Source organism: Fusarium flagelliforme, assembly GCF_020744385.1.
Source record: "Fusarium flagelliforme strain FIESC 12 MPI-CAGE-AA-0113 chromosome Unknown B0J16scaffold_5, whole genome shotgun sequence".
Lineage (NCBI taxonomy): Eukaryota > Fungi > Ascomycota > Sordariomycetes > Hypocreales > Nectriaceae > Fusarium > Fusarium flagelliforme.
In genome coordinates, this window is record NW_025763507.1 from 440,646 (window position 1) to 468,531 (window position 27,886).

Here is a 27,886-nt window from a genome sequence, read left to right on the forward strand (position 1 = left end):
TCGGGTGTTTCGATTATAAGTATACATCACGATACAAAGACTCATTCAGCATCAAATGTTTGTAAGATACGGTGTCTTATATTAATCTAAGAAATTATTTATCTAGAATGGTAATAAATAGGTGCAGGTAATAGGTGCATATCAACACGATACACAGCGTATATATAAGTTTCCCCAATCCGTCATATACTCGTTTGCTCCGTACCGAGCAGTTGAATTAAAAAAGAAGTTGTTGGTATTTACAGGAAGAAAGCGACAATACCAGCAGCGAAGACAGCAGCCGAGATGCTACCGCCGACACGTCCAGCAGAGTTGATAACCTCAACAGGCTCAGTGGGAGTAGCAGCAGGAGGAGCAGGGTAAGTCTCAGCGGGCTTGGAAGGAGCAGGGACAACGGGAGCAGTCTCGGCAGGCTTGGTGGGAGCGGGAGGAGCGGGGTACTCAGGCTTCTCAGGCTCCTGGGGCTTCTCGGGCTGGGCGGGGTGCTCAGGCTCTTGAGGCTTCTCGGGCTGCTGGGGCTGCTCAGGCTTCTCAGGTTGCTCGGGCTTCTCGGGGTGCTCGGGCTGAGGAGGAGTGGGGTAGGTAGGGTGAGTCTCCTTAGGAGGCTGAGGAACAGGCTTGGTCTCCTTGGGAGGCTGAGGCTGCTCAGGGTGCTCGGGCTGGTGAGGCTTCTCGGGCTCCTCAGGCTTGCCAGGGTGCTCAGGCCGAGTAGGCTTGCTGGGAACAGGAACGGGGACAGGGTATGTCTCCTTAGGAGGCTGAGGCTTAGGAGGAGTCCAGGTGCCGTTGCCAGGGTGAGGAGGCTGAACAACAGGGTGAGTCTCCTTGGGGGGCTGAACCACGGGGTGGGTGTCCTTAGGAGGCTGAGCGGGGTGAGTTCCCTTGGGAGGAGGAGGAGGAACGTAAGTCTCAGTCACAGGGCAGATGGTGGTGCCAACAATGTGAGTCTCAGTGGTGGTGTGAGGCTTCTCAGGGCAGTCGACAACATCAGGAGGGCACTTGGTAACAGTGGTGACCTTGGTGGTGTAGATGGTCGAGGTGGTGAGGTGAGTGGTGGTGAGGTGCTCAGGAGCAGTGTAAGCAGGCTTGGTGTAGCTGGGCTTGACATTGGTGTAGCTGGGCATGGTCTCGACGTTGGTGGGCTTGTCGGGGTGCTCCTCAGTGACGGGGCAGACAGTGGTGCCGACGACAATGGTCTCAGTGGTGACGTGAGGCTTCTCGGGGCAGTCGGTGACCTCGGGAGGGCACTTGGTGACGGTGTACACATCGGTGGTGTAGATGGTGGAAGTGGTCATCTCAGTGGTTCCGGGGTAACCAGGCTTAGTGTACGAAGGCTTGGTGTAAATGGGCTTCGTGTGGCTAGGCTTGGTAGCAGAAGGAGGAGGGTAAGGAGCCTCGTGTCCTCCAGTGGTGGTCTCCTCGGGAGGAGGGTACTCGCTGGTAGACTCAGCAGGAGGAGTGTAGTCGCTGGTGGTCTCCTCAGGGGGAGGGTACTCTCCAGTGGGCTTGGTGTGCTCAGGAGGAGGGTAGGCCTTGGTGGTAGTGTCCTGGGGAGGAGCATACTCGGTGGTGGTACCCTTGGGAGGAGGGACCTCAGTGGTATCCTTAGGGGGAGGGTAGACCTGAGTGGTGGTATCCTTGGGAGGAGCATACTCGGTGGTGGTACCCTTGGGAGGAGGGACCTCAGTGGTGTCCTTAGGGGGAGGGTAGACCTGAGTGGTGGTATCCTTGGGAGGAGCGTACTCAGTGGTGGTGCCCTTAGGAGGAGGAACCTCGGTGGTGTCCTGGGGAGGAGGGTAGACATCGGTAGGCTTGGTGTGCTCAGGAGGAGGAACCTCCGTGGTTACGCCTCCAGGAGGAGGGTAGACCTCAGTGGGTTGAGTCTCGTGAGGAGGAGGAACCTCAGTGGTATCCTTGGGAGGGGGGTGCTCACCTCCGGGGGGAGGGTACTCGCCGCCATGTCCAGGCTCAGTGGGCTTGGGAGGGTGAGGGTGCTCACCACCGGGAGGAGGGTACTCTCCGTGGCCGGGCTCGGTGGGCTTAGGAGGGTGAGGAGGCTTGTCACTGGGGGGACCAGGAGGACCGGGAGGAGGGTACTCGCCGCCGTGACCGGGCTCGGTGGGCTTGGGAGGGTGCTCACCACCGGGAGGTCCAGGAGGAGGGTATTCACCACTAGGCTCGGTAGGCTTAGGAGGGTGAGGCTTGTCGCCGCCAGGAGGACCGGGAGGAGGGTACTCGCCGCTGGGCTTGCTGGGCTCCGGGGGAGGGTACTCGTTGCTAGGAGGAGGGTAAGCTCCGTGAGCGGGCTCGGTAGGCTTGGGCTCCGGGACGGAAGGAACGGGCTCCTCCTGGCCGGGAAGAGGGTAGTGCCTCTTCTCGACGGCAGCGGCGTTAGCAACGGCAACAGCCGCGCTGAGAATAACAAGACCACGCATATTGTATTAGGTAAAGTTTAACGAGTGCTATAAAACGAGTGAAGACTGTTAAACGAAAGGTGGGTGAGGAAGGAGAGCAAACCAGAAGATGGGGAGATCGGGGAAAGGATTCTTATACATGGCATGTCTCCTTCCTTTTTCATGTACCCCAAGAGATCTTATCACCTCCTTGGCCGTCAGTCGGCCCAACTCCGCTCAGTTCCGGGTGTGAAATACGGGTTGTCTCCATAGGTATCCTGGTAACGTGATGTCATCCTTGTCAAGTCATCAACATGGGGATGGGCTGGGCTACTCAAAGAGTTGGCGGTTGGACATGGTGCAGCTACAGTGGATCCCCGACCATCAGACGAAAAGGGACTCCATAATAACCATGTCGAGAATCACGATGTTGCAACATTTCGGATGTGACGGCGAGTCGAGATCCTGGTTCCTGGACACATCGTGTTCGTCTAATACGGTTAATTAAGCACCAAAGGCTGTTCTTTCTAGGGCATCTCTCATTGGTCAAATTCCATCGTAACGGTTTTATTTTAGGCCGCCTTAATTAAAACGCCACTACCAATTGTAACCTCTGCGGTTCAGGAACCGTATAGCTAACCTGCGGGGTAGAGGTTGGAGCTAGAAAACCCCTGTCTCCTGCCTTAGACTACCACCATGATCTGACGCCGGCGTAAATGGTAAGGAACTTTTTTGCGATCTGCGGGCGACAGAATCCCTTGTCACAATGGCACAATTATATTGGGCGTCTACTTGTTGCTACAGCAAGCTTCGTGGGGCTGGTCTGCCACTTGGCTACATACACGAGGTGAAAAGTTCCCTGTAGATCTTTACCGGTTGTCCACTAAAATCTCGCGTGCATACCCAGTAAATGTCCTTGGCCAGCAAGATTCTCCTCATTTGTTAGGCATTGCGAGACGGTGGAGAAGAAGCAAAAAAACACCGGTGGACATCGGAGTCAGCGAAGCCGTTAACCTTTTATGTATAATAAATCCAAGCTTCATCGTAATTGTACCCTTGTGATTTGGTGATCAAGGCCGTATTTGATGTTACTTCCGAGATTGGGATCCCTGCTTCGAATCAATCCCACTAAAAAGCGCTATACGACGCTGAGTCAACTTGGTTACGATGGGGCCAATGCTCCTTTCTTTTGTCAACAGAAGCATCAATCATCATCATGGCATAGTTAGAAGTTTATTGTCATTCGCGATTGAAGCTAAGTTTGTTAACTATGCCGAGACAACCTCAAGACACGCGTACTCTGGAGAAAGCTTGACTCTGTTCCTGCATTGGTCTCCATGTCTCAGTGGATGTACTCCTCTTTGTACATGGCATGAGTTGTCCTTGAATTGACTGGGCGACATCCACATTGTCTCCAGATAAATGCATGCACTTATTCATTCACTGCCAATTGTCGCGCTCGGTCAATTCAAAAGTGCTGAGTCAATGCAACCACTCTGCAGATTAAGCAGTCAAAGTAAGGCGATAACAACCATTAGGCTTTAGGGTAGAATGTAAGCATCGTATCATGGTTAACTTGACCAACACGAGTCCTCGGCCGATATTGCCGAACCCGCGAGCTTGGCCAACGGCTCCACGTATCACTACATCATGACGGGAATCGATCAGAAAATCAAGGATAAAATATGGACCAAGAAAAACGTTTATTAGTAAACACCAAGCTTCTTAGCCAAGATGATCGTTCCTCTGATTTGAAAGTGTACGATTGAGGCTTTTTTTCATGGTCGTTGACGTCAAGTTTTTGGTACATGCAACCAACTCGTGGAATACGAACTCAAATTCTGAGCCTAAGTCGCTTGGTGTGAAGATCACCACGCGGTCCAAGATTAGTCCGTATAGCAGATGAAAACAAAACAATAACCGATTGACGAGCGGTGTTCGATGATTGTGATCAGCTCAACCATGAAGGAAACGAAGTAGGGCTGTCTAGCTGTCAAAGTGTAAGCTCGAGCCGCCGTGAGGCTCTCATCATAGCGCCATCTATTTATACCAAACGGGAGAAGGGTCACATTCACCGTATTTCCATTTCTTTAATTTAATTCCCATCCCGTGCGTAAATGTCACGTTACCTCCAACCGACCAAGCTGCAAACCCCTTTTGCCCAACACCATCACAAACCCAACATAGAAGGTTCTGCTTACTTTTTGCTGTAGAACCACTGTAATTCTCTTCTAGAGGCAGTAAGAACTGCGATCGACAGGGGCTGGTTTCATGTGGATGGAGGATATCCGCGGCCGGAATCAAAAGAGGCTAGTTCTCGTATTTCATCTGGACTAGAGATGGTTTAGGTTAAGGCGGAATATGCTGAGCCGAGGCTCGATGGGTCAATCGGCCGAGCGTTGGCTTACGAAAGCATTTTTGCCTTGGCATAAGTGAGATGAGAATGAGATGAGAATGAGATGAGAATAAGATTTCATGTGAGTGAGATTTTGATTGAGTGACCTCTCGCCTTGAATGAGTTTTGGAGGTCAGTGAGATTTGCTGTGGCTTTGAATAAGATTGAGATGAGCGACAGTATTTCCTCTTATGATAACGCGATAAGATAAAGCAGATAAGTAGCTTGCCATGACGACTGAATGGCTATATACATCTTCTTACTGCTTAACATTTAGATGTCTGCTTTATTGACTGTAGCCACGCGTCGCTGTTTTCATTAGACTCATGGCTTGTATGAGATACTTGTCAAATGCTCCAGATTGGAGGATGACTCGAAATCCATTAGTCATGAAAGGATAAATGTGTCGTTATGTTCAGCGCCTTTGCAGATATCCTGTATAGATCTGTTATCGTCAAAACCCAAATAGTTGGAGGAATCTCATCCATAGAACGTGAGATTATGCAAGTCAATAATCTTTACCATTGACTTCTATCTTTTTGATCGAGGTCATACTGGTTACATGAGGTATCGTCATCGCGATATTCCAATCATGTAGAATTGTGTACTGTTTCGTGTGGACTCTAGGGTAACGATCTTGAACATGAATGAGAACTTTGCGGTGAGATAAATATGATGAGAGGTACGTGGGAGGTCACAAGATCTACTTCGTTGTCTTGCTTTCGTATCTGAGATTGAGACACAAGGTTTATTCGTCTCCTCTTCGGTTGACATTTCTTTGGAACCTCACTATTAGTATCTTCCTGACGTTGACCCCAGCTTGCTCACACTCATTGACAGTCTCTGATTCAGTTTACAGTGAACTGAGTTCCAATTCTATTAAATCCAGAATGACTAAATGCCAGCATCTCGACACAAATGTTAAAGCTACCCTAGAATTTTCCAGAGCGCACAGAATTCAAGCTCCCGCGAAATATCCTCCGAAACTCTACACTAACACGCCTAGATAGCGTCGGACTCATGCCTCACACTCTAGAAGCTTACTGAATGCGAGAAATTGGTGTTCTCGAAAACATAATATACGCGTCAGACTCGGCAAAACCTGGAGTGTTGTCTCCGGCACAAGCCACGTTTGTCTCCAGCGGCCGCTTCTAGCAACAAACATCCCAGGACCATGGGTAGAAGCTGACACATTAAACTTTCTGTACCTAGTTTGGCGTTTTTGCCGGGAGTTACACTTCCGGCAATAACTGTTCGGGTAAGGAATCACTGGGCTAAGTCCCGGGCACTCTGCTCCTTAGTTATGTGAGTATATGCCATTCACTACCACGGCGATTTACAATGTAAGTTAGATATAGACTGGATAATCATCGATTCTTGCTAGAACATCTGGTTGTGACATCTCGACGGATCAAGCCTCGCCAGCCATTTATTTAATTAATTGAATTTGTGCTCCCCAACCGTATTACCCACATGGAACAACCTTAACCTTGAGCCACAACCCGAATCCAACATTCAATGTGTCACACCCATTCCAACTGAAGTAATCTGGATTCCCATCAACTATTCGCCACGAGAGCGAAGTCTGCCGACGGTCCGGTTTAAATATAGCGTTTGGGGAGAACACAGGGCTTGCTACAGCCTATGGTAGTGTGTTCCGAAAGCTAGGTTTCGGATTCAGCTGTCAGATCTTCATTAGGAAGCTCTTGCCAAGGCAAGCTATACGCCACATGGTCTGACTATCCCCAGCGTTCCTGAGAGGCGCTGACTATTGATGGCTAACCTGACCCATCTCTCCTCTCATCGCTCACCAGTGACTACCAAAACCCAAGTCAATGGCGTCAATCATTTGCCAGCGGCCACTCCAACGGGTCTGAGAATTGAAATAGGGTCCAGATCGTCAGCTAGGGCTGAGACTGGAAGTAATCCGGAAACAGTTGCTTTATAACCAGATCAGAGTTTCACTCAGCATTCCAATCAAGAGAAGGCGGATCCAATCGCATCTTTCGGGTTGGCGGATATCGTGCCGGACCGGCGTGTTGGGCACTAGCTTTTGACAGCGGATTAAGATGTGGTCAATGGTGTAGCGTGCCGCATGAGTATTAGTATATCGACCTGAATCAGATCTGGCATGAGGTCTAATGCAGGAACATCCGGCCTCGAAGGCTCAAACGAACCTTGGGGCTTATCTATCGAACATTGATCAATCTCGGGGACATATTGACATACATTTTAGAAAGAAAATACCGACATAAGCACTAGCGAAGAGACAGAGATATATATCATCGCCATCCGTTAACCCGATAATGTCTCAAACCAATCTCGCGTAACGCGGTGTGGCGCATAGGAATGCACTCACATTCCAACCACAGCAGGATATCGGCCTTGGCAGGATATACTACTATGCTTTAGGAAGAAACACCCTTGTGTTACTGACTGAGCTGATCCAGCTGAAGAACGTTAGCTTTGCTTTTTGTGATCGATCACCTGTGATGAACTCAGATGCAGCCACTACCGGATATAGCACCAACAATGTCTCAGTTTGGATGGTGATAAGACCATTCCACGCCCCCCGCTTGTCTTGTCCTTCTTCCTTTCCTTTCCTTTCTTTTTGCTCTTACCCATGGAAAACTGGCGATATTCGAGATGGCGCTTGTGAAGTGTCTCGTCTTTTTGACGGTGTTGGCAAGAGGTGCTGCTGCGCAGAGTCTTGCCTCGGTACTTACAGATGCACCACAATGTGCCGTACGTCACGACCCTCCTCCGATCGAACGAAACTGATTGATTACAGGCCGACTGTTTAATAACGATATTCAGCCAACCTGCTTTCGCGGGCAAGAACCAGAGCGCTATTTGCGGCGACAAGCAATTCGCTGATGCGATAGGCGATTGTCTAACGGCGAAATGCACAGTACGACAGACTTTGGGTACGACACGATGCGATATTGAACATCCGGGACCGAGTGCTGATGTCTGGAGCAGATTTTATTAAAATATCAGCGGCTGTATGCGGACTTGAACCGACGAATAATATCCTCTTATACCGACTCGTTACTATCATCATGGCCGTCTGCGCCTTTTTGTTCTTTACGCTCAGGATAATTGCGACGGTGAGGTTGAAGTTGAAATGGGCTTTGGACGATACATTGACTACGGCGTCGTTTGTTCTTATGATTCCCACCGTGGTACTACTGCAGTTCAGTAAGTCATGTTTGCGAAGTCAACGAGCTAGGCTGACTGAATAGTGATAAATAACGGTCTTGGACTTGATATATGGTATCTCTCCGATTACGAAATCACAGAGGGCTTCAGGGTAAACCTCCTTCATCATACTATCAATAACCTCTAACGTCTTTAGCTCTTTTTCTTCCTCGAACTAGTCTACCTAGCATCCTTAGTTCTTGTCAAAACCGCAATCCTCTGCTTCTTCCTCCGCATCTTCCCCGACAACAAATTCCGCATTGTAACGAAATTCACCATCGCCTTCAACATACTCATTGGCGTGACATTCTTCATCCTCGCCTTCTTTCAGACACAACCGCTTAGCTTCTTTTGGCAAGGATGGCAGACGAAGGAGTCGAAACGGGTCATGACGGGAATTATACGACTTACGATGCCACATGCGGCATTAAATCTGGCGTTGGATGTTTGGATGCTTGTTTTGCCGATTAGTCAACTTTGGGGTGTTGGATTGAAGTTTAAGAAAAAGTTGGGTGTTATTGCTATGTTCAGTGTTGGTATCTTGTGAGTGCAGATGCTTTTTGAGTGATGATGGTTACTGATGATGATTAGTCTCACGATTGTCGCCGCCATTCGAGTCCACGAACTAGTCCTCTTTGCGAGTTCACGAGACTTAACAGGTATGTCTCAACCATCGCTTTCACCGTTCTATACTAACTATATAGTCATAAACGCTCAAAAAGCCATGATCTGGTCCAGCGTCGAGATTTGCGTGGGCGTCATGGTAGCTTGTATGCCACACATCCGCAATCTAGTCCGTTACATAAGATCACGACACCGCGAAAAGAAAGGCACCGGAAAAGAACCCGGTAGCGAACAAATATTCGTCGATAGATCGCTTGCAACAATTACGGTGGACGAAGCGACGCGACCGGAATTAAATGACGAGGGGTTGAAGAGTAAAGCGTCACGGACGACGACCACGACCAGCACAACGGCTGCTGGGACGACCAATAGTACACATACAGGATCAATTAGTTTTGCAAGCGATGCAGATACACAAGTTTAGCCATAGCATAGCATAGCGATTTTATTATTAGATACAGCGAATATTAAACTGTTAGATGTTTATTCCCGTTTGCTTTTTACTTATCGAAATGACAGACGGGATCGACCGCTAAAACTTGGTCACTGTCGGTAAATTCTCTAGCGCCATCTGATAAACATCCACTAAAGACACCTGGAGTTTAGTGGTAAAGCTACTGCAAGCACACGCCAGGAACGAGGTCCACAGTGGAGAGAACAGCTCAGCTCACAGTGACAGACAGAGGGAAATAAATTGAGGTCATCATGTAATTGTCATTACTATATTATTTTTGGTATCATCAAGGTCATTAAGAATCCCCATTTATCGGCAGGTGTATCCACCGTCAATGATGAGATCGCTACCAGTAGTGTAGGTAGAAGCATCAGAAAGGAAGTAAACGTAAGCAGCCTTGAGCTCCTTAGCGTCACCGTTTCGGCCCATGGGGATCATGCCCTTCCAGAGGTTTTGGGTCTCTTGGTCGACAAAGTCGGACAGACCAGTGTCAATGTATCCGGGAGAGATGGAGTTGACACGGGCAAAGTCGCGCCACTCGTTGGCGAGAGAGCGAGCCATGTGGATGCAGCCGGCCTTGGCGACGTTGTAAGAGGTCTGCTCTTGAGGGTAGTTGGCGATGTGGCCGGACATGGAAGAGGTGATAACGAAGGAGCCGTGGCCTTGCTTCTTGAAGACGGCGCCGACGGCCTTGGCGCAGTAGGCTGTGCCGTTGAGGTCGATCTGGATAACGTGGTCCCAGTCGGAAGCAGAGCCGTCGATGACACCAGCGTTGGCAGTAGCACCGGCACTACAGTCATTAGCATCAATCATCAAGAGTAACATCAATTGAAGGGAACTTACTTGGCGACGAAACCGTCAATCTTGCCAAAGTCGTTCATGACCTCACCAACAAATCGCTCAACATCATTGTAGTCGGCAGCGTTGAGCTTGTAAGCCTTGGCCTTGACACCGTACTCCTTGGTGAGCTCCTCGACGTTCTTGTCGGCGCCCTCCTTGCGGGAAGCGTAGGTGATGGCGATGTCGGCGCCCATCTCAGCGGCACCGCGGGCAGCCTCGATACCCATGCCGCGGGGGCCGGAAGCGCCGGTGACGACGATGACCTTGCCCTTGAGGCTGAGGAGGTCGATGAGCTTGTTGGCCTTGGGGATTTCTTGAACCATTTTTGCGGTGTTGATTGGGTATGTAGATTAAGAATTGATGTGAGAAGAGTGCTTGGGATTGAGAAAAAGAGGGAGGGAGAGGTTAGACTATTTGTACAAAGCCATGGGCTGATAATGCCGAGAGTGTAAAAGCAGCATCGATACATGCATTGGGTGTTGGTGTTTTGGTGGGTGGGATGGATGGGTCCAGTGATGTCATGGAAGTAAGGACAGACTCGGGAGATGCAGACAAGAGACATCGCCGATTACAGCAAGAGGTCCATAATAATTGATGGAGAATTGAGCTGTGACAGTTCACTCTCTCTAGTCTAGTTCAGCCATTCAATAATGTCCGGTGAAGTACTGAAGAAACTCGAATCTTCCAAGGATCAATGCCCCTCCAGAGACAAGACGAGGGATTGATGATGCCCCTCCAGACGCGTCGAGGGGTAATTTGTTGTGTTGGGTGAGCACAGTTACACCACATTCGGTGGGATCAGATCCAACGCTTTTTCTGTTCTGTTCCTGTTTTGTAATCTACCAATTGGATGTCTTTTCAGCTGATTGACTTTTTTACATGGTGCGACGTGTGGTTGTCTGCATACAAAACACCATCTCGGCGTGGCGGGGTAACAGCTTCACTTCATGGGGGTCACGACTCATTACCGTGTCCATTCTCGATGCGATCGCAATTGGTATCTTATCAATGAGTATTTGTTTACTTTCGATGGGCCATTTCATCATTGATCCATATAGAATACCTGTCTACTCTGCTGTAAACCGACTCTTCTATGAAATACCACCGAGAAAGTAGCCCCGCGTGTGGATATCATCAAGCGTCATTCTCCCGCCTCTCTTCCTTGCTTAACCGCATCAAACCCCGCAGAACGGCCGGGCTTCACCGCTCCTAATCAAGTTTAGCTTGAGAGTCTTACCTTGTTGGATTGGTGAATGAATGTCTTAGCTCAGTAAAGACGCGTTGCTTGGACGTGTTGGCGCATCAGACGATTGTTGCTGGGCTGATTGATGGAGGGGTTGGTTGTCAATCCCGGTCCGACAGAGCTTACCCTGGACAAGACAAATGATGAGTTAATACATCACCAATGCTTACAGAGTCTTGGTAGACATGAGTAATTATTATTGAGACTCTTGACCATCAAAGTCATCAATCAGCAATTAAAGTCATCAGTTAGCACTTGGAAGTCATCAATTGTAATTTTTACACAAGCACAAGACAAAGCAGACAAAGATCATGGATGCCGTGTTCAAGGCGGGGTCAACGGTCAATGTCTCAACCATGTTGAGAATGCACATGCAAATTGATGAGCCAAACAATTTATTCCAGGGATTATTGAACCCTTACTACAGCAACCTATCGCCGCTTTAACGTTATCATAAACTAAATCAGGTATCGGAAATCCCGCTTCATCCTCAATGCCTCATCAGGACTATCCATAACCTCAACCGCCGCCGTATGCGCCGCGACATCCTGTCTCGTCTCCCAAGCATTCGCCTCACCAGCCTCCAACTTCTTGTTCAGATCAATCAGCACAAGTCGGAAGATATAACATCCGAGAACTGTAACGCCAAACATGGACAGAACAATGCCGTAGCTCTTGCGGTAACCGTTCTCTTTGAGATCCCACACGTAAGAGCCTGCGACGTTGCCCAGTTGACTGAACGCGTTGATCATGGCAATCGCGACAGCGCGCTTGGCGGGGGGACGAGGGAATGATGAGGAGATCCACGAGTAAAAGACGATGAAGCCTGCATACGAAGACGCTTGCAGGAAGAGCGCCAAGTAGCGCGCTGCGACGGCTTCGGTGGCCATGCTGATGATGAAACCGACCGTTCCGACACCAATTGGACCGACAATATGCCAGAACTATTTATTGTTAGTATGTATCAATTGATGCGACAACGTTGGAACTAACCTTTTCTTCTGTCTTGTCCGAATGCCAAGCGTTGATGACTGAGACAATACAAGAGAAGACCCATGGAGGGGCACTCATGAGAAGGGTAGGCACGTAACCGAATCCCAGCGTCTGCGTCAAACTGGGCTGTTCAATCATTAGCAACAATTCGCGACAATTATTTTGGGGGAAAAACTTACGAAAAATGCGTTAAAGGAAAGTCCGACGACGTATGCGGTAAAGGTAAGCATCATGATATAAATCTTGACATCCTTAACCGCAAGCTTCAATCCGTAAAATGCGCTCTCCTCAGCAGAATCCTCATCGGCTTCACCGACATCCTCCACCATTCGCAGCTGCGCAACCTGTCGCTCCTCTTCGGTGAATCCACGCGAGTTATGAGGAAGATCAGGCAGAATAAACGCAGCGGATATAGCGACACCCATGGTGATAGCGCCCTCGATCCAGAATAGCCAGCGCCATGCTGCATGGCCCAGCACGCCTTGCATATTGGACAAGACACCCGCGCCGACAAGAGCGGAGAAGGCGTTGGAGATGAGATTACCGCAGAACAAGATCGCATTGCGCTTGGTCAATTCGCGGCGGGTGTACCATTTCGACAAAATGAGCAGCGCACCGGGTAGGAAGGCCGCTTCAACGAATCCCAAGAAGAAACGAATGCAGACCATGCCCGCAAAATTATGCACACTGCCACTCAGAGTCGAGATAAGACCCCAAAGCAACATAGCGGCCGCAATATATAAACTCGGGCGCTGAATGCGATTGATGAACATGTTGGAGGGCACCTGCATGAGAATGTATCCGACATACAAGATACTCAAACATGTAGCGTATTGGTTGTAGCTCAAGTTGAGGTCCTCTTGAAGACCCTTGAGACGCGCAGCGGCCATGTTGTTTCGGTCGAGGTAGTTCATGATGTAGATGAGGACAAAGAGAGCGCAGCGCGTGTCGAGCTTGCGCTTCATGCTCTTTTCGACGGCGGCGCGATGCTGCGAGTCCATCGCGAGAGCGGCGGCGCGGGCATCTTGGGCGGATTCGATGGATGTTTTGGCTGCTGCCGTGTGGTTGTCTGGCTTTTGGTCTGCCATATTGAGTGATCGCTGGTGTTTTCGCTCTACAACGGAAACACTGCACAGCACCTGGGAAGACACAAGAGAGAGTGTTGTCAATCAGCCGGAAATGGTAGCATTTATGAACAAACGGTTCCCCGACATGTTACATCATTGCCTTGCCATAAAACCCGGAGAAGAAAAATAAAACATGGGGGTTTAGCTGGGGAAGGGTTTATCCGCTAGACTTGACTCAACTTGGCCGAGGTTGATCCCCCAGATTGGTTTGTCGGTTGACTGTCACCCTCGCTTGAAAGTGAAGATGCAAAATTTGAGTGTCACACTTTTTAGAGCAAGGACCAATAATTTGGGGTGTTGTGGAGTGATGGTGCTGTAGATCTTGTCCTTGTACAGCGGGGGATGGTCAGTACGGAACCCATTCAGCGCATTGCAGAAGTTTGCGAAAAGGAAGAAGATGCCGGTATTTACTCTCCGACGGTAGAGATCAATCGGATAGATAATTTATTAAAGTTATTAGATCATTCCCGATAATGTTTAACTACCGCGAAGGATTATTTCTCCTCATCTTGAAGCTCTGATTGTTGGAGAGAATGCGGAGACTCCGCAAAAATGAGGGGAACCGCCCATCCCTCGCCCAACCCCCAGTAATAGCAGAGAAAATAAAAGGCCCGAATAGACACGAGACCATTACTACAGCCAAACTCCCACTGCCTGCGTGAGCTAGTGAGTATCTGTCTCTCCCCGTAGGCAGCAGAATTCATGCCCGTGGGGAAATAATATTACAGTGGAGAAATGGTTGGGGAAAGAATTGGAGACAAGGAGGTTCGTGCTGGGGATTGAGTTTTAGATATGGGGATGGTTTAGCTAATGGGGAGGGTGAGTGTCGACCGAACCGGGAATTGTCGGTCTGTGATGGATAAGGGTAGACCCAATGCCATGGAATGGGTACGAGTATTCTATAGATCAGCATTGATTCAAGGTATTGTGAATTGTTGAGCGCGTCGGCTTGGTTACTCAGTTCCCCGGGTTGTGGATTGGAGATGCATTGGCGTGGGTGACAGTGACCTGAACGGTTGTTGGAGACGGGTAGCCAAGATAAACATGACGGATGGAGAGTAAGTTTTGGCTTGGCGTGGAATTATTCTAGAAGATTGACGAGTAAAGTTGAGGCTTTCATCGGGTTATGAGCCGGTGCATTGATCGCCAGGTACTGAAGGATTTTTCCCATGCTAGTCTCCAAGCTCAATTACCGTCACCCACTGTTCATGTACTCAATCTTTTGAACAAACTTATAATTACTTCATAATCTCATTGAGGCATCGGCACTCATTCCAAATCGCTAATGTCTATCAAATACTTCTCTCATTCTCTCTCCAACCGACCAGCCTCACTAGTCTCATCCCGACTCTGCTTCAAAAACGGAACAAGCGTAGTCCCACCCGTCCCCGTCAACTCCTCCTCCTTGCCCTTCTTCAAACTCGAACTCGCCAAATTCTGGGGTCCAGCCTGTGTCTTTCCCTGCCTCGACGGTAAAATAATATACCGCGTGACAATCTGAATATGCTTATTCCTAAAAACTGTCAAAGCATCCGTCGCAGCAGTAAATGCCACTTGCAGTCGCTCTTGTTCAGCGGTGTGTGGTGTTTGTAGCGCTAGTTCGCGAATGCTGCCCATGCGAGCAATGTGCGTTAGGAAACGACGGTGAGGACCTGGCATGTAATCCTTCACTATGTCGTGATAACTCTTCTCGCCTTTTGCGGCTGTGTTGTTTCCTGTGGGAATGTGCTCTACGCCCAACACGATGTCGAAGAATTGGATAAGAGATGATTGTCCGTTACTTCCACCTCTCAAATGTCTCCATTCACCTTTTCCATCACCCTCGTCATAGAAAACGCCATTCGGAAGGCCGGCAGCTTCCATGTTTTTAGATCCTGCGAGGAAAGGTCTGATCTTGTAGTAGAATGTATGCGGATCGCACCTTTCGTACATACGCTCCAACAAAGCGCCCACACCATCGATGCAGGACTTTAATGCTTCAAGAGCAGAGATGATAGTAGCGTAATCTCGAGTCTTGACAGCCTCAAGTGCTTCCATCATGCGAGGAATTATGGAGCCGGCGCGTGCTTCCATGGCGACGCTGATGAGCAGAAACCATGATTCGGATTCTGTACCGGTGAAGCTATGTAGTGTGGAGAGGCTGGAGAGGTTTGTGAAGTCGGATGAAGAGGATGTAAAGTTCCATAGATTGGCGGCTGCGTAGGATAGAACGGGGGGAAGTTCAAGATGTTTTGACACAGCCAAAAAAGGAACAGTAATTTGAGGAGGAAGGATCTACAACAATTAGCATCCACATCCACCTAACACTGTAATGTGAAGAGACTTACTTGAGCAGGCTTCTCACCACCCCAAACATAAGCATGCGTCAAAAACGCAAGAACACTATAAGCCCTCCTCCACTCCGCCTCAGATCTAAGTCTATGCGTACCAAGAACAGGCAACGTATCAACAGCACGTCTGATATCATTATATCGAATCAGAGCGGGAAGATGCTGGATGACAAGTTCCCATGGTTCATAGTAGGCATCGGGGAGTTGTTTTAGGGGACTGTGTTCGGGGAGGAAGGCGTTGCTTGTTACGCCGAATTGTTTTAGTTCCGAGGTGAGTTTGCTACGCGGGATAGCGTGGGGAACGGCGTGTGGCGACATTGTGTCAAAGTGATGGACAATTAGATACAATGGGATTATGGGATTGATGAAGAATTCTAGAAGATTGACATGTAGAAGAAAGAAGTGTCAATTGATCAGAGTTCATCTAAAATAATATTCTCATCACCGCCAAGTTCCAATTTCCCAGTTTTCTTTTCCATCCGTCTTCCGTGCATGCCTCCGAACTTCCTCTCCGTCCCGTCCGAAATATCATGATCCGAAGTTGAGGTACATCCGTATCCTCTTCCGCATCCGATCTAGACCATGTGACCAATCGCCAACGCCCACTAAATCAAAAATGGATGATGACGTCCACCATACGGATCTCGGCGAACGGAACTTCGGATGTTCGACTAATTTCCACTCTTTTTTTATCACGACTTCCGTAAATGTACGCCGGGGCTGGCCGGTGAGGGGGCATAAAGTGATTTTGAGATCCCTCCATCATACGACTTTTCATCACACCAAGCTTCTCTTTCTTACTCAGATTTAATTCTCCGACCTCATCATGGAATTGTCATCTTTCGTCGAGCGTATCCGAAGCGGTAACGCTGCTAAATTCCCCTCTGACGCAAACACCCTTGACTTTGCGCGCAATTTGGATTCACAGGATAAACTTAGCCATCTACGCGATGAATTCGTTCTTCCTACCAAAAAGTCCTTGAAGAAGAAAGGTCTCGATGGATCAATTCGTAAGTCTCCCTCATACATTAATTGAGATTGTGCTAATAATTTGCAGCAAACGGTGTTGCGCAGAATGGTACAAATGGCCACACCAACGGCGTGGATGACAACACACAATGCATCTACTTCGTCGGCAACTCCCTAGGCGCCCAACCAAAAGCTGTCCGCGAACACTTGAACGCTCAATTAGAAACATGGGCTTCAATCGGTGTGAACGGACACTTCAGCGCTCTTGAAAATTCACCTTTGCCAGCATGGCAAGATCTCGCAGAAGACTGTGCCATCAGATCAGCCGACATCGTCGGTGCATCTCCTCATGAAATCGTCATCATGAACACTCTTACAGTAAACCTTCATCTTCTTATGGCAAGCTTCTACAAGCCCACCGAGAAGCGTCACAAGGTTATTCTCGAGTGGAAGCCCTTCCCCAGCGACCACTACGCTATCGAGAGTCAGGTTGTCTGGAACGGTCTTGATCCTGAGAAGAGTATGGTTAAGATTGAGCCTAATGAGGATCATATTATTACCACCGATCTTATCCTCGAGACCATTGATAAGCATGCTGATGATACGGCTCTGATGCTTTTGCCGGGTATTCAGTACTACTCTGGTCAATTGTTTGATATTCCCAGAATTACGGCGTACGCTCAAGCGAAGGGTATTGTGGTTGGTTGGGATCTTGCACACGCAGCTGGAAACGTTGAGTTGAAGCTTCACGACTGGAACGTCGACTTTGCATGCTGGTGTACATACAAGTACATCAACGCCGGCCCCGGTTCTATCGCAGGCGCTTATGTTCATGAGCGTCATGGCAAGGTGGAAGTTAACTCTGAAACCGGTAAGGCAAGCTACAGACCGCGTCTTATGGGCTGGTACGGAGGTGACAAGTCTGTTCGTTTCAACATGGATAACAACTTTATTCCTACCGCTGGAGCAGGAGGATACCAGCTCTCCAACCCCAGCGCTATTGATCTCGCCAGTTTGTCTGGTGCATTGAGCGTGTTCAACAAGACAACCATGCACGACCTTCGCTCCAAGGCTCTCGTGCTAACAGCCTACGCCGAGTTCCTCCTGGACCAGATTCTTTCCGAGGCCGGTGACTCTTCTCTTTTCAGAATCATCACACCGCGTGATCCTCTTCAGCGCGGTACACAGTTGAGTGTGCTGTTGAGAGATGGATTATTGGACGATGTTAGTGCAGCTTTGGAGGAGAATGCTGTGATTTGTGATAAGAGGAAGCCTGGTGTTATCCGAGTTGCCCCTGTGCCTTTGTACTCGAGATTTGAGGATGTTTGGAGATTTATGCAGATTCTGAGGGGGGCTTTGAAGGTTTAGAAAAGTAGATTTAATAAGCGTGAATTGATTGTTACAAGATAATCTATGTGTGCTTTTGCCAGTGAGGCCTTGTCTTTGAGAATGTCCGATTTAATTTTGTGTTTGTGATACCTTGTCGTTGAGTACAAGGTAATCTTTCGGCTTTGAGCCAAGTGATCTATCACTTTCTTTTACCTCTTCTATCCGCACAGCATCATCATGCTTACTCTCGGCTATTCATGGTCTTCCGTATCCGACGTCTGCATAGACGAGGCACAACACCATCTCGAGAACATACCCGCTATCTCTCCGAGCTTCCGTATCCGCGTCACCCTTCATGATGTTAAGTTTGACAGCCAGTACATGACACCTACAAATGATGCGTCAAATCAATCCCCCCACCCCCATCCAACAAAGCAAACAAATTCAACGCAGACCCCGAATCACCCTCCGCAACACTCCAATAACTCGGATCAGGCGTCTGCATCATACTTTCACTCAATCCCAAAAAAGCAGAATCCAAATCCCCAAACAACGGCGAACCGACATTCTGCAATCCATTATGTTGCAAGAATGATCTATCTAGAGACTCTCTAGCTGGTGTAGTAGCGCTTGTTTCTCTGCGGAAGGATGGTGATGCTTCGGATGGGATGAGTCCGAATAATTGGCTGGAATTTTCGGTGCGCCGTTGACGTTCTGCGAGTTCGCGTTTTTCTAAATGTTCGAGTGCCGTTGTGAGTAGGGATTGAGCTATGAGTGAGTATTGGCCTGCGTGGGTGTCGTGCTTGGAGCAGTGGTCTAGGGCGTGGATGGCCATGCGAGTGTATTTTTCTAGGACGCGGCCGAAGTTGCCGAGGAGACCTATTCCTAGAACTAGAGAGCTGGCAAATAACCAAGACCTAAACAATTAGACATATTCGCAATGGTGAGTATTTGAAGACTTACACTAGAATTGGAACATGTCCAACAAGGACACCTCTCTGGATGAGGTCAAGTATAGGATCAACCATCAAACTCGCCGCATCGATACAAGCATCAGCAAGTTTCGACTTGCCAGACGTCAAAGCAGACCTTCCATTCGGAGCAGCAGTATCCGATAACCGTCGACAAAGCTCATACATAAGAAATGGTCGAGAGACAAGCATGACAGCGTAATAATACGTCGCCAGAATCTGACACGCACCACTCGCTTGAGCGCGATCTTGGATATCCGGATCAGCTACTATATCCTTCAACTGCTTCAACCATCTCGATGACCAATCCCGCAACTGAAGTGAAATTCCCTCTGTAAGTTGTAATGAGATTTTCCGTCGTGAGTAAATCTCCGTGACAACGCCCTCCAGCACCAAAAATATCTGCACCGACGCGTTGAGTAAATCGAGTGGTTCGTCCAGATTCTCATAAGGCACCGTACAATCCACATCAGACGTCGCAGGCGGTCTTCCCATAGACGTACTCAAAAACAAATCCACAATCCGCAAACTTTTCCAAAGCCGATCGCGCTGTCTGTGAATATCCGGTCCGAACCTTGCGTTGACTTCAGTGCGGTGAATACCGATTGAGTATGCTGCGCGCACGGCTGTGCCGAAAAAGAGAAATGCCCCGTTGATTTGACATGAGCAGAGCATGTAGAGTGTGATGAGAGTAAACATTTGGACTGTTGTGACGCTCAAATTGCCTGTGAGGTTGGAGTATGCTTTTTCGCGCGCGTATTCGAAATATTCTTGCGCGCGCTCTTCATTGTCGAGTTTTGTTCCGATGGCTAGGACGAGGAGATTTACAACTGTTGTTGCGTCGTCTGTTTTTTGATTCATATTTGCCCAGAGGATGAGATCTTCCTGTAATCGTCGATGATCAAATAAATCCACAAGTCCAGTCGCGATAGCTAGATAATTGGACACAGCGAGGGGGATGTCGTTTGTGTGAACGCTCGGAATGCGGTTATCACCCGGCATTCGTCGCGATTGATTCGCTGTCGCGTTTTCGAGGACGGAATACCGACTTGTCTGCGGTGCAAAAGCATTTTGTCCGACTCTTGTGGTGACGAGTTGTCTGACAGATTGAAAGAAGCTCAATGGCGCACAATCGCCCACAAATATGAGTTTGCCCTGCGCATCGCACACAAGTCTCGCTTCCCTCGGAACTTCAGTTTCCTCCTCAGCATCATGCGCCGCCTCAACATTCCCTTCATTAACGGGCGGCGTAGTAGTAGTAGCAGGACTATTCCTCCCTGTAGAAATCCTTCCTGTCGAGAACGCTCTTTCTCTATCCGAAGCAGGCGGCGACCTCAATGAAGCTGAAGATACTGATGGATTGGCTCTTCGCCGTCGGACTTGAGGTGAGTAATGACAATCGTGAGGCTTTTGGCGACGAGCACAGTAACTACATGGTAATTTGCCGTCGCATTTTACTTTTCGGGATTTGCAGCCGTCGCAGGCGTTTGCGATGCGGCTGCGGATATAAGTTGTTAGTTCTTGCATTGAAGGGTGAAGGTTGGCTACGGAAGCTGGAGGCTGGGCAGGCGGAAAAGAGCGGATGTTCGGGTGGATAATTGTTAGTGCTGTTTTCGGCCCGCTTGAGCTTCCGAGACTTGGCTTATCCAATGTCAATTGAGTATTTACTTAATCATGGATTTATTACAGGTTGTAAACATCAGTTTTGAGAGTTCATGATGATTATATCAATTGAGGGACACTAAATATGCACTTTTGCGGATGTCGCGTCGGATATGCATGGCGGCTAAGTTCTGCAGTTCAGTGTGCGACCACTAACTAGCATCGCGCTCACTACAGGACGACATTCAGTGACCATACACGAATAAGCATGAGTATTCCTTCTATGAACGAAGGCTAATTTATGTCAATCTCACAGTATAATTCATAAGCCTTTCTTGGACTGGACAGTTCAATGTGCCAACAGTTCAACGTCTTCTACTGGAGACAAGATGTGGTTGGCGAGTGAGTTGTGGTGTTGAGGTTGTTGATGTGGCGGGGCCTGAAAGTGGGGAGTGACTGAGATACCATGATAAGGTTAGAAGAAGATGACATGGAATTTGCTTACCTAATGTATATGTAAATGAGAAAAAGGAAAACTTAAGTAAACAAGGTGGACAGGGTCCTGTGTAGATGTGGTAGCTATCATGCCTGAAATGCAAGGGGTTATTGAGGAAGGCTATTACTTGAACTATCTCAAAGGTAGTGGATAGAAAGAGAACCATGATCTCCCTGGCATTTGCTAATATGTGGGGAAAGTATAGTACGTCTTGGCTGATGGTGAGGCGAGGAAAGCTTACCTGATGGCTATGTATTAGAGTATCTCTATCTTGGCGGAACTAGCCATATCATGACAATCTACTACACTCGGTTTAACCACAGTTAGAGTCTCCATCAACAACGTTACAAAGTTTAAAAAACTATAACTCAGGTGCACAAGATTTTGTCAAATCCTACGCTATTGTAAGCTTCCAATCAGGTATAAAATGGCTTCTCTTGATTACTTTCCTCTGGTCTCCTTTTCTTCTTATCACCGATATGACAAGTACTCGTAATCATTACCTCATCATCTCCAGGATGAATGATGATCAAGACATATCATGTAAGTGAGGCCTGTCTGCTTGATTCTGGCATGTGGAATTCTCCAAACCGCTACCTTATTCTTGTCTTGGCTAAACTGACTCTTTAGTCTCTTCATGATCCCTCAAAGCCTCCAACTCCTTCTCAACCTTCTCCCACAAGCCCGCGACCCGATATGCACAAAGCCACGTATTCTCCCTGACATCCTTGCCAACAACCACAAACCCCTCCGGAAACTTAAACGGAACTTGACAGTGTCCGATATAAGAAGCATACAACGGCTCACTCCTCTCCTTCACAGCCGCAGCACTAAAATCTGCCTGAAACAACCCAGCCTTCGTCCAGTTTGTATACGAAATCTGATACGTGTTGCCATTACCGAAGAATACTGGTAGAGGTGCGATAGAGTCTAGAACCATGGCTTGGTATGCTTCTACTTGCTCGCGTGTGCGCTGCTCGTTCAGTGCTGTGCGTAGTTGCAGGGCTGTTGTGCTGGTTGGGTTCTGTTTTATGGTGCTTTCGGGGAGAAGTAGGTTCGTGAAGCCGAAACAATTAGAGACGAAAGGTTTGTCGGGGTCAAGGAGGTCTTTTGAGAGGGATCTGCGGAGGGACATGCCGATTTGGATTGTGACTGGGCGATCGGAGTCTTGAGGAAGATGGGATAATGCGATGCGTGTCCACCAAGCGACAAGGACGTCGTTTTCTGTGAGGTAAGGATCTTTGACACCAGCTGCGACAAGTTCTTTGAGGGCAGTGGTATGGAGCCTTTTGAGAAACCAACCCGGTATGCAAACCATGCGTGTCTCTTTCTTACCCAACGCGAGACTATACCCATTCCAAGCCGCATATTTCATCAACGAAACCGTCCCCATCCTCTCGTGCGCCAACCTATGCTCTTCTTTAGGATGTCTGCCCAATTCCCTCAAAGGATCATAGTCATAACCTTGCTGTTCCGGTATGGGAAGTCCCTTCATAGCACAAACCCAACCATCCACCAAACCTTTCATACCGAGTGCATCACACGCAAGATGTAGCCAGTGAAGAGTTACGAGTGTCGCATCTTTGAAAGAGACGACGTGGAGACCTAGAGATGGTCGGTCTGTGTAGAGATAGTCGTCGATCGAGGTGGGACAGTCGAGGCCGCAGGCTAGAGATACTGTTTCTTCTGGATCGCCTACTATGGAGGGATGCGAGGATGGTTTGGGCAGGCGGGAGGCGATGGGGTGGTTGTCTTTTGTGATGCTGGTTAAGTTGACGTGTGTGAAGGCGATTGCTGGTCGTTCTTTTGTGAACTTGGTTGGGATATGGTACTCAAGATATCCATCGTCCTGCACTTTGTCAGCAACTCTCAATTAGAACTTGATAGTAGGGAATATACCTTCTTCCTCAATCGTCCACCCAACTTTCTCCACGTCCTCTCCGAAACCAACCTCTCCAAACCCCCCCTCAACTTCTCCGGATCCAGCACATCATCAAAGACCTTCAAATTGTACAGCGCGATCCTTCTGTATAATGGACTATCATCCCAGACATGTAAAGGAATGACTTCATCCGTGGGTACACGCGCAGGAGCGACAGGGCTGGCAAGGAACAACATGATTTGAGACATGAAGGGTCTATAGGATCAGTTTGGTGGGGAGATGAGGTATAAGGGTCTGGAAGGGTAGGCTCGGAAAAGACCCACCAACGGTATTGTTGTGTTGGTTCAATGGATTGCCTATCTAGGCGATGTAACCGGGACAGTGGAGCAGCGTTGGTTCAACGGCCGGGGAACAGGGTTTCTTATCCACGCCGTGAGCTGATGATTTGATTAGAAGAACTTTGATATGCTGTTGGTTCCTGTGCTTGCTGGTGACCCATGTTTGCCGGTTGGTGGTACCTCTGTTGGTGATGCGACAGAGAACGTGGGACAATGTACACTACTTTGCATTGTTCCTCGACCCCCCAATCCTTCTTCCTCTTCGTACCAAGCTTTCGCTGAAAGTCTGACCTATCGAAATCATGATTTCTGAGCTATCACTCCTGCTACAACAGGTAAAGAACTGACTAATGACGCCATTTCTGTCTCAAAGACCACTACCTATGGTATCATTTTTTGTTTCCAATAATACTATCACAGAGATCCTCAATTATCAATGCTAATCCAAGCGTCGATCTACCTCTATTACCGTTAGCCATCAAACTCGAATGATATCTCCAGTCTGGATACTACCTCGTCCTTTGAGTCTCTCGGAAACACCCCACATCTCTTTCGCCTATCACCTACATGAACCATTTAGGCGGTGCCGTTCTTTTCCTTCAACAAGAACAACAAAAGATTAGCACAAAATGGCAGTCGAATCTTTGGATGGCCTCACGGGTGAGGAGATTGCCAAGATCGCATACGCCCAACACTCAATACAGCCTTCAGGCTTGGGAGCTGTTTGCGAGGTTCTGATTTATGTCTTTGGGATCATTTGCACTGTTGTCGTCGCGTTGAGGGCTTATGTCAGGACTTTCAGGGTAAAGAATGATCGGAAATGGAGGTTGAATGATTACCTCGCTGTGATCGGGTTTGTAAGTTCCCTCTCGTCTCCCTCTATCGCCAACCTCAACCAACAGCGTCCAGCTTCCATATATCCCAGCCAGCGTTCTAGGTATCCTCTCAGTTCACTATGGCATCGGCGCAACCGACACAACCCTGAACACCTACCCCAACCGCAACTTCCTCACAGTCCGCGGCATGGAATACCTCATCCTGTACGAACTAATCTACTACGCCTCCTCCACCCTAACAAAATTCGCCATCGCAGTAACAATCCTCTACATATGCGTCGAACGTCGCTATAAGTACATAATGTACACAATCATGAGCATAATGGCCATTACAAGCTGCATATGTGTCGTATGGTTCTTCGTCAACTGCGTCCCGTTCCAAGGATACTGGAATCCTGGCGTGGGCGAGTGTAAATCTGCGGATGGGTTCTTGAATCTGAGTTATGTGGGCACGGCGGCGCAGGTGGCGAGTGATTGGGCTTGTGCTACGACGCCGTTCTTTGTGGTGTGGAAGTTGCAGATGACGAGGAGGAGTAATGTTGCTGTTGTGGCGGTCTTGGGGTTGGGGGTTTTGGCTAGTGTTGCTGCTTTGATGAGGATTATTTCTTACAAGTATATCGACATACGCAAATATCCTGATGATCATTATGGTAGGTCACATATGTACCTTCATGGGATGTTGCTAATGTTTTTAGTTGCTCAAGGTAGACTTCTTCTCTGGTCTGTCCTAGAATCTAGTCTGGCAAGAATTGCTTGCTCGCTACCATCGCTTAAGGTACTCGGTGGCTGCTTGGCTAGATCTATGGACCGGTCAAAGGGAACGCCAAAGCCAGTGAGTATCTATACTCCACATCCGTCTGGAGTAGTACTGACAACATGACAGAAACTGCCATATGATGGTTCAACCCCACTCCATACACTTAGCCTTGGTGGACATACGCGCACTCAGGTATCGGGGAAGGGGAACTGGGATCGACTTCACGATGATGACTCGAGCGCAAGACATATCATAGTGGAAAATCAGGTTGAGGTGGATAGTCGGTCTATGCATGATTCATATAAAGCGTCGAATACCACATTCCACTAGATTTTAGTTGTCAAGGGAAAGCCATTTCACATTACAGCAACATGTGATAAAATCCTGTAAGAACAAATTCGTACAATCGTAGATCGGTTATTTACTGGGGACAAGTAGCAACTGGAGGTGCTACAGGATGCCCATGATCAACATATATACACTGAGAAGAGTCCTCGTCACTCCAAACCGTAGCCCGTTGGCTCAATCCGACGCGGAGATGCTTGAACAGATGCCAATAAACCATGACAAAAGACAAGGTAGTTGCTTAGCAAGTGTTTGTCTTCTTGGGCTCACAGGCACCGTTGTTCTTGTCACATCCCTGGTATCCCTGGCACTGAACCTTGGGAAAGCAGTTGTTCTTGTAAGTAGCCTGCAACAATTAGCAACTTTCACTCACACAATCATCAGAGAACTCACCTTATCACCATAGTTAAGGTTAATACCCATAAGCTCCCCACCATTAACAGCAGTAGTTCCCTCCATATGCACACTCCTCTTACAGTTGTTCTTGCAGTTTCCACAAGATCGATAAACCTTGCCATAGTCCTTGGCGTAGAAGTTAATAATGTTCACGTGACCACAGCCATTGTGCTGGATGATTTTGTCTTCGGCTTTGAATGCGCCACCGCCGATGATGTTGGCTGTGCCGCCGCCCTTGATTGAGATGGCGTCTTCGCAGACGTCCTCGAACCAGACGAATTCGAGTGTGCAGGAGCCCTTGCAGTAGACGCCTTCGCGTTGGTTCGCGCCGATGATGACGTTGCGGAGTTTGGCGCCTTCTTCGAGGACGAAGACTGTGTCCTTCTCACCTAGAGGCATTGTTAGTGGGTGAGTTGTATGGTAGGTTAGGAGGGATACGTACCGCCTTCGGCTTGCCCGGTGCACTTGACGCCGCGATCGTACTTTACCCAGCCTGCGTCAAAGGTAGTGCCTCGGGGGATGTACTGAGGTGCACCGAGGGTCTTTGTGCCAGTGTGCTTGGGAAGACCGCCGCTGTAGCCTAGACAGGCGAGGGTCGACGGGACGGTAGCTAAAACAGTGGCGAGAGTTGAGAAATGCATGGTGAAGATGGAAATGCCAGTTGAGTCTGAAACTTCAAAGTGGATTCTAAGGGAAATAATCCGGCCTTTTATGATCTTCATTGACCACCCTTTGAATACTCCCACAAGGCTTGGCCTGGTCGAGAATCGTATACCCTGCCTGCCAAGGCTGAACTCTCCAATTGACAGTGAACAGCGACTTCAGTCACTGGGGTGGTACTCGTCCATAATGCTTACCAGAAATTCCTCCAGTAATATGTCCTTTGCATGTAGTATCCAATAATGAATGTGTCAGTGAGTAGTAATTATTGGTGGAAACAGATGTGGACTCAAGGTTGAAGCTTCTCTTTATGCTTATAAGACTCCGAGCTCCGACTTCTTGATCGGGAAGGTCGAGTCTCATTGGAGCGGGTTATTGGTTGCTAGTAGAGTATTTAATGGAGATAGGTGCGCTTGTTGACACGGGACGAAGGGCTGTCCTTCATTATGCATGCACTTTACCCGAGTCGCGGAACTCGGACGGTACATCGGTTTTGACGACATCTTCACTCAGCAATCTTCCTCGTATCCTCGAGGATTTGTCTCAGATACCTCATGTGATATATATCAAGTCCTATCAACTTCTTTTCCGACCATGAGTATTGACAGAAACCTCGGAAAAGTGCAGCTGCTTCGGATGACATGTCATTCGGCATGATATCGCATGAATCAATTTCTGGAGAAGGGCTTGGCATTCTTGGCGACATGATCTGCCAGGATATCCTCAATCACACCGTATCTCACTTCATAGCAAACATCTGTTCCAACCAGGCGGTGTAGATGTTATCTTATCATGATGCTTCCAAAATGGCTTCTCTGACTACCAGTAGCCTGTTGCAAAAATGAGTCTAAACATTACTTTGTATAACTATCTTAAAGTTTGACTCTATTGTGATAAAACAGTAGGCACAGAGAAACAACCACGTAGAGTTACAGTCATCCGTACTTGCTATAATCGCACCTGCTATCAACCGTCCATAACCTCCTTCACAGCAGGTCTCCTACTAACCCTCTCCCACCACTCCCCCGCGTTCTTCCTCTCAGTAATGACATTCCCAAACCCACAAACAAACAACCTCTTAACAAGAGGAACATAGAACAAATCCACAAGTGTAAACTGATCACCAGCCATATACTTTCTCTCCCTCAACATCTTCTCCGCCACATCGAAGAACGCCTCCACAGCTTTCAATGAATCAGAGACAGCCTTTTCATCAGCTGGTATACCGATAAACTTTTTGGCGAACTTCTCGAAAGCGATCCGGCCAGCTGGCCCTGCAAAGTACTGTGTTTCTACAGATTGAGCTTGATCGAAGAGAGCGCAAGCTTCAAGATCTGTTTGGGATGGGATGAGAGGAAAGGAGTATTTGCGTGAGAGATAGGTGCATATTGCGCGGGATTCGTAGAGGGTGAAGCCATCGGGGAATTTGATTGCTGGTACCTTTCCCCACGGGTGACGAGTGAAATTATCTTTGGACTAGAGCCCATGTTAGATGTGAAAGAGTGAGATAAATATGGAGGGGTGGTTGGTTACCTTCTGTTCGCCCTTTGCGAGGTCGAGTAGGACAAACTCATAGTCGGTGAAACCACCTTCTGAGAGGGTCAGACGGACTCTATCAGTGTTGGTCGAGCCGCGAGCGCCGTAAAGAGTAAAAGCAGGCATTTTGGATGTATTGATGAATCTCACAAAAGATCTTTGAAAAGAC

General features: G+C 48.4%; 11 protein-coding genes across 11 annotated transcripts; 3 read left to right on the forward strand and 8 right to left on the reverse strand.

Annotated features, from left to right (window-relative positions):
- Window positions 1-58: 58 nt before the first annotated feature.
- B0J16DRAFT_415622 (uncharacterized protein) lies at window positions 59-2,435 on the reverse strand (the record flags this gene model as incomplete). Its single annotated transcript, XM_046133536.1, has 2 exons — window positions 59-1,622; window positions 1,713-2,435. The coding sequence occupies 2 exons, from the start codon at window positions 2,433-2,435 to the stop codon at window positions 240-242; spliced, it is 2,106 nt and encodes a 701-aa protein (XP_045980845.1). The 3' UTR covers window positions 59-239.
- A 4,830-nt stretch (window positions 2,436-7,265) lies between these two features.
- B0J16DRAFT_343669 (uncharacterized protein) lies at window positions 7,266-9,086 on the forward strand. The gene is made up of 7 exons (XM_046128084.1): window positions 7,266-7,533; window positions 7,580-7,715; window positions 7,771-7,989; window positions 8,034-8,101; window positions 8,147-8,532; window positions 8,581-8,648; window positions 8,694-9,086. The coding sequence occupies exons 1-7, from the start codon at window positions 7,435-7,437 to the stop codon at window positions 9,035-9,037; spliced, it is 1,320 nt and encodes a 439-aa protein (XP_045980846.1). The 5' UTR covers window positions 7,266-7,434; the 3' UTR covers window positions 9,038-9,086.
- Window positions 9,087-9,309: 223 nt separating this feature from the next.
- B0J16DRAFT_373052 (uncharacterized protein) lies at window positions 9,310-10,329 on the reverse strand. The gene is made up of 2 exons (XM_046130509.1): window positions 9,911-10,329; window positions 9,310-9,857 (listed from the first exon to the last, which is right to left on the reverse strand). Exons 1-2 carry the CDS (start codon window positions 10,228-10,230, stop codon window positions 9,377-9,379), a joined length of 801 nt encoding a protein of 266 aa, XP_045980847.1. The 5' UTR covers window positions 10,231-10,329; the 3' UTR covers window positions 9,310-9,376.
- A 1,138-nt stretch (window positions 10,330-11,467) lies between these two features.
- On the reverse strand, window positions 11,468-13,728 carry B0J16DRAFT_415625 (major facilitator superfamily domain-containing protein). The gene is made up of 3 exons (XM_046133537.1): window positions 12,323-13,728; window positions 12,144-12,269; window positions 11,468-12,094 (listed from the first exon to the last, which is right to left on the reverse strand). Exons 1-3 carry the CDS (start codon window positions 13,229-13,231, stop codon window positions 11,609-11,611), a joined length of 1,521 nt encoding a protein of 506 aa, XP_045980848.1. The 5' UTR covers window positions 13,232-13,728; the 3' UTR covers window positions 11,468-11,608.
- Window positions 13,729-14,491: 763 nt separating this feature from the next.
- On the reverse strand, window positions 14,492-16,015 carry B0J16DRAFT_306193 (Indoleamine 2,3-dioxygenase). The gene is made up of 2 exons (XM_046124785.1): window positions 15,598-16,015; window positions 14,492-15,544 (listed from the first exon to the last, which is right to left on the reverse strand). Exons 1-2 carry the CDS (start codon window positions 15,916-15,918, stop codon window positions 14,576-14,578), a joined length of 1,290 nt encoding a protein of 429 aa, XP_045980849.1. The 5' UTR covers window positions 15,919-16,015; the 3' UTR covers window positions 14,492-14,575.
- Window positions 16,016-16,271: 256 nt separating this feature from the next.
- B0J16DRAFT_306196 (pyridoxal phosphate-dependent transferase) lies at window positions 16,272-17,976 on the forward strand. The gene is made up of 2 exons (XM_046124786.1): window positions 16,272-16,610; window positions 16,658-17,976. The coding sequence occupies exons 1-2, from the start codon at window positions 16,427-16,429 to the stop codon at window positions 17,935-17,937; spliced, it is 1,464 nt and encodes a 487-aa protein (XP_045980850.1). The 5' UTR covers window positions 16,272-16,426; the 3' UTR covers window positions 17,938-17,976.
- B0J16DRAFT_343677 (uncharacterized protein) lies at window positions 17,956-20,406 on the reverse strand. The gene is made up of 2 exons (XM_046128085.1): window positions 18,862-20,406; window positions 17,956-18,815 (listed from the first exon to the last, which is right to left on the reverse strand). The coding sequence occupies exons 1-2, from the start codon at window positions 20,394-20,396 to the stop codon at window positions 18,287-18,289; spliced, it is 2,064 nt and encodes a 687-aa protein (XP_045980851.1). The 5' UTR covers window positions 20,397-20,406; the 3' UTR covers window positions 17,956-18,286.
- Window positions 20,407-21,580: 1,174 nt separating this feature from the next.
- On the reverse strand, window positions 21,581-23,097 carry B0J16DRAFT_400636 (uncharacterized protein; the record flags this gene model as incomplete). The annotated part of the gene is made up of 2 exons (XM_046132535.1): window positions 21,581-22,816; window positions 22,867-23,097. 2 exons carry the CDS (start codon window positions 23,095-23,097, stop codon window positions 21,581-21,583), a joined length of 1,467 nt encoding a protein of 488 aa, XP_045980852.1.
- A 719-nt stretch (window positions 23,098-23,816) lies between these two features.
- On the forward strand, window positions 23,817-25,110 carry B0J16DRAFT_321202 (uncharacterized protein; the record flags this gene model as incomplete). Its single annotated transcript, XM_046125621.1, has 4 exons — window positions 23,817-24,044; window positions 24,097-24,673; window positions 24,719-24,855; window positions 24,907-25,110. The coding sequence occupies 4 exons, from the start codon at window positions 23,817-23,819 to the stop codon at window positions 25,108-25,110; spliced, it is 1,146 nt and encodes a 381-aa protein (XP_045980853.1).
- Window positions 25,111-25,366: 256 nt separating this feature from the next.
- Window positions 25,367-26,162, reverse strand: B0J16DRAFT_321203 (pectate lyase; the record flags this gene model as incomplete). The annotated part of the gene is made up of 3 exons (XM_046125622.1): window positions 25,367-25,471; window positions 25,519-25,910; window positions 25,964-26,162. The coding sequence occupies 3 exons, from the start codon at window positions 26,160-26,162 to the stop codon at window positions 25,367-25,369; spliced, it is 696 nt and encodes a 231-aa protein (XP_045980854.1).
- Window positions 26,163-27,147: 985 nt separating this feature from the next.
- On the reverse strand, window positions 27,148-27,843 carry B0J16DRAFT_321204 (glutathione S-transferase; the record flags this gene model as incomplete). The annotated part of the gene is made up of 2 exons (XM_046125623.1): window positions 27,148-27,657; window positions 27,715-27,843. The coding sequence occupies 2 exons, from the start codon at window positions 27,841-27,843 to the stop codon at window positions 27,148-27,150; spliced, it is 639 nt and encodes a 212-aa protein (XP_045980855.1).
- Between the last annotated feature and the right edge of the window lie 43 nt (window positions 27,844-27,886).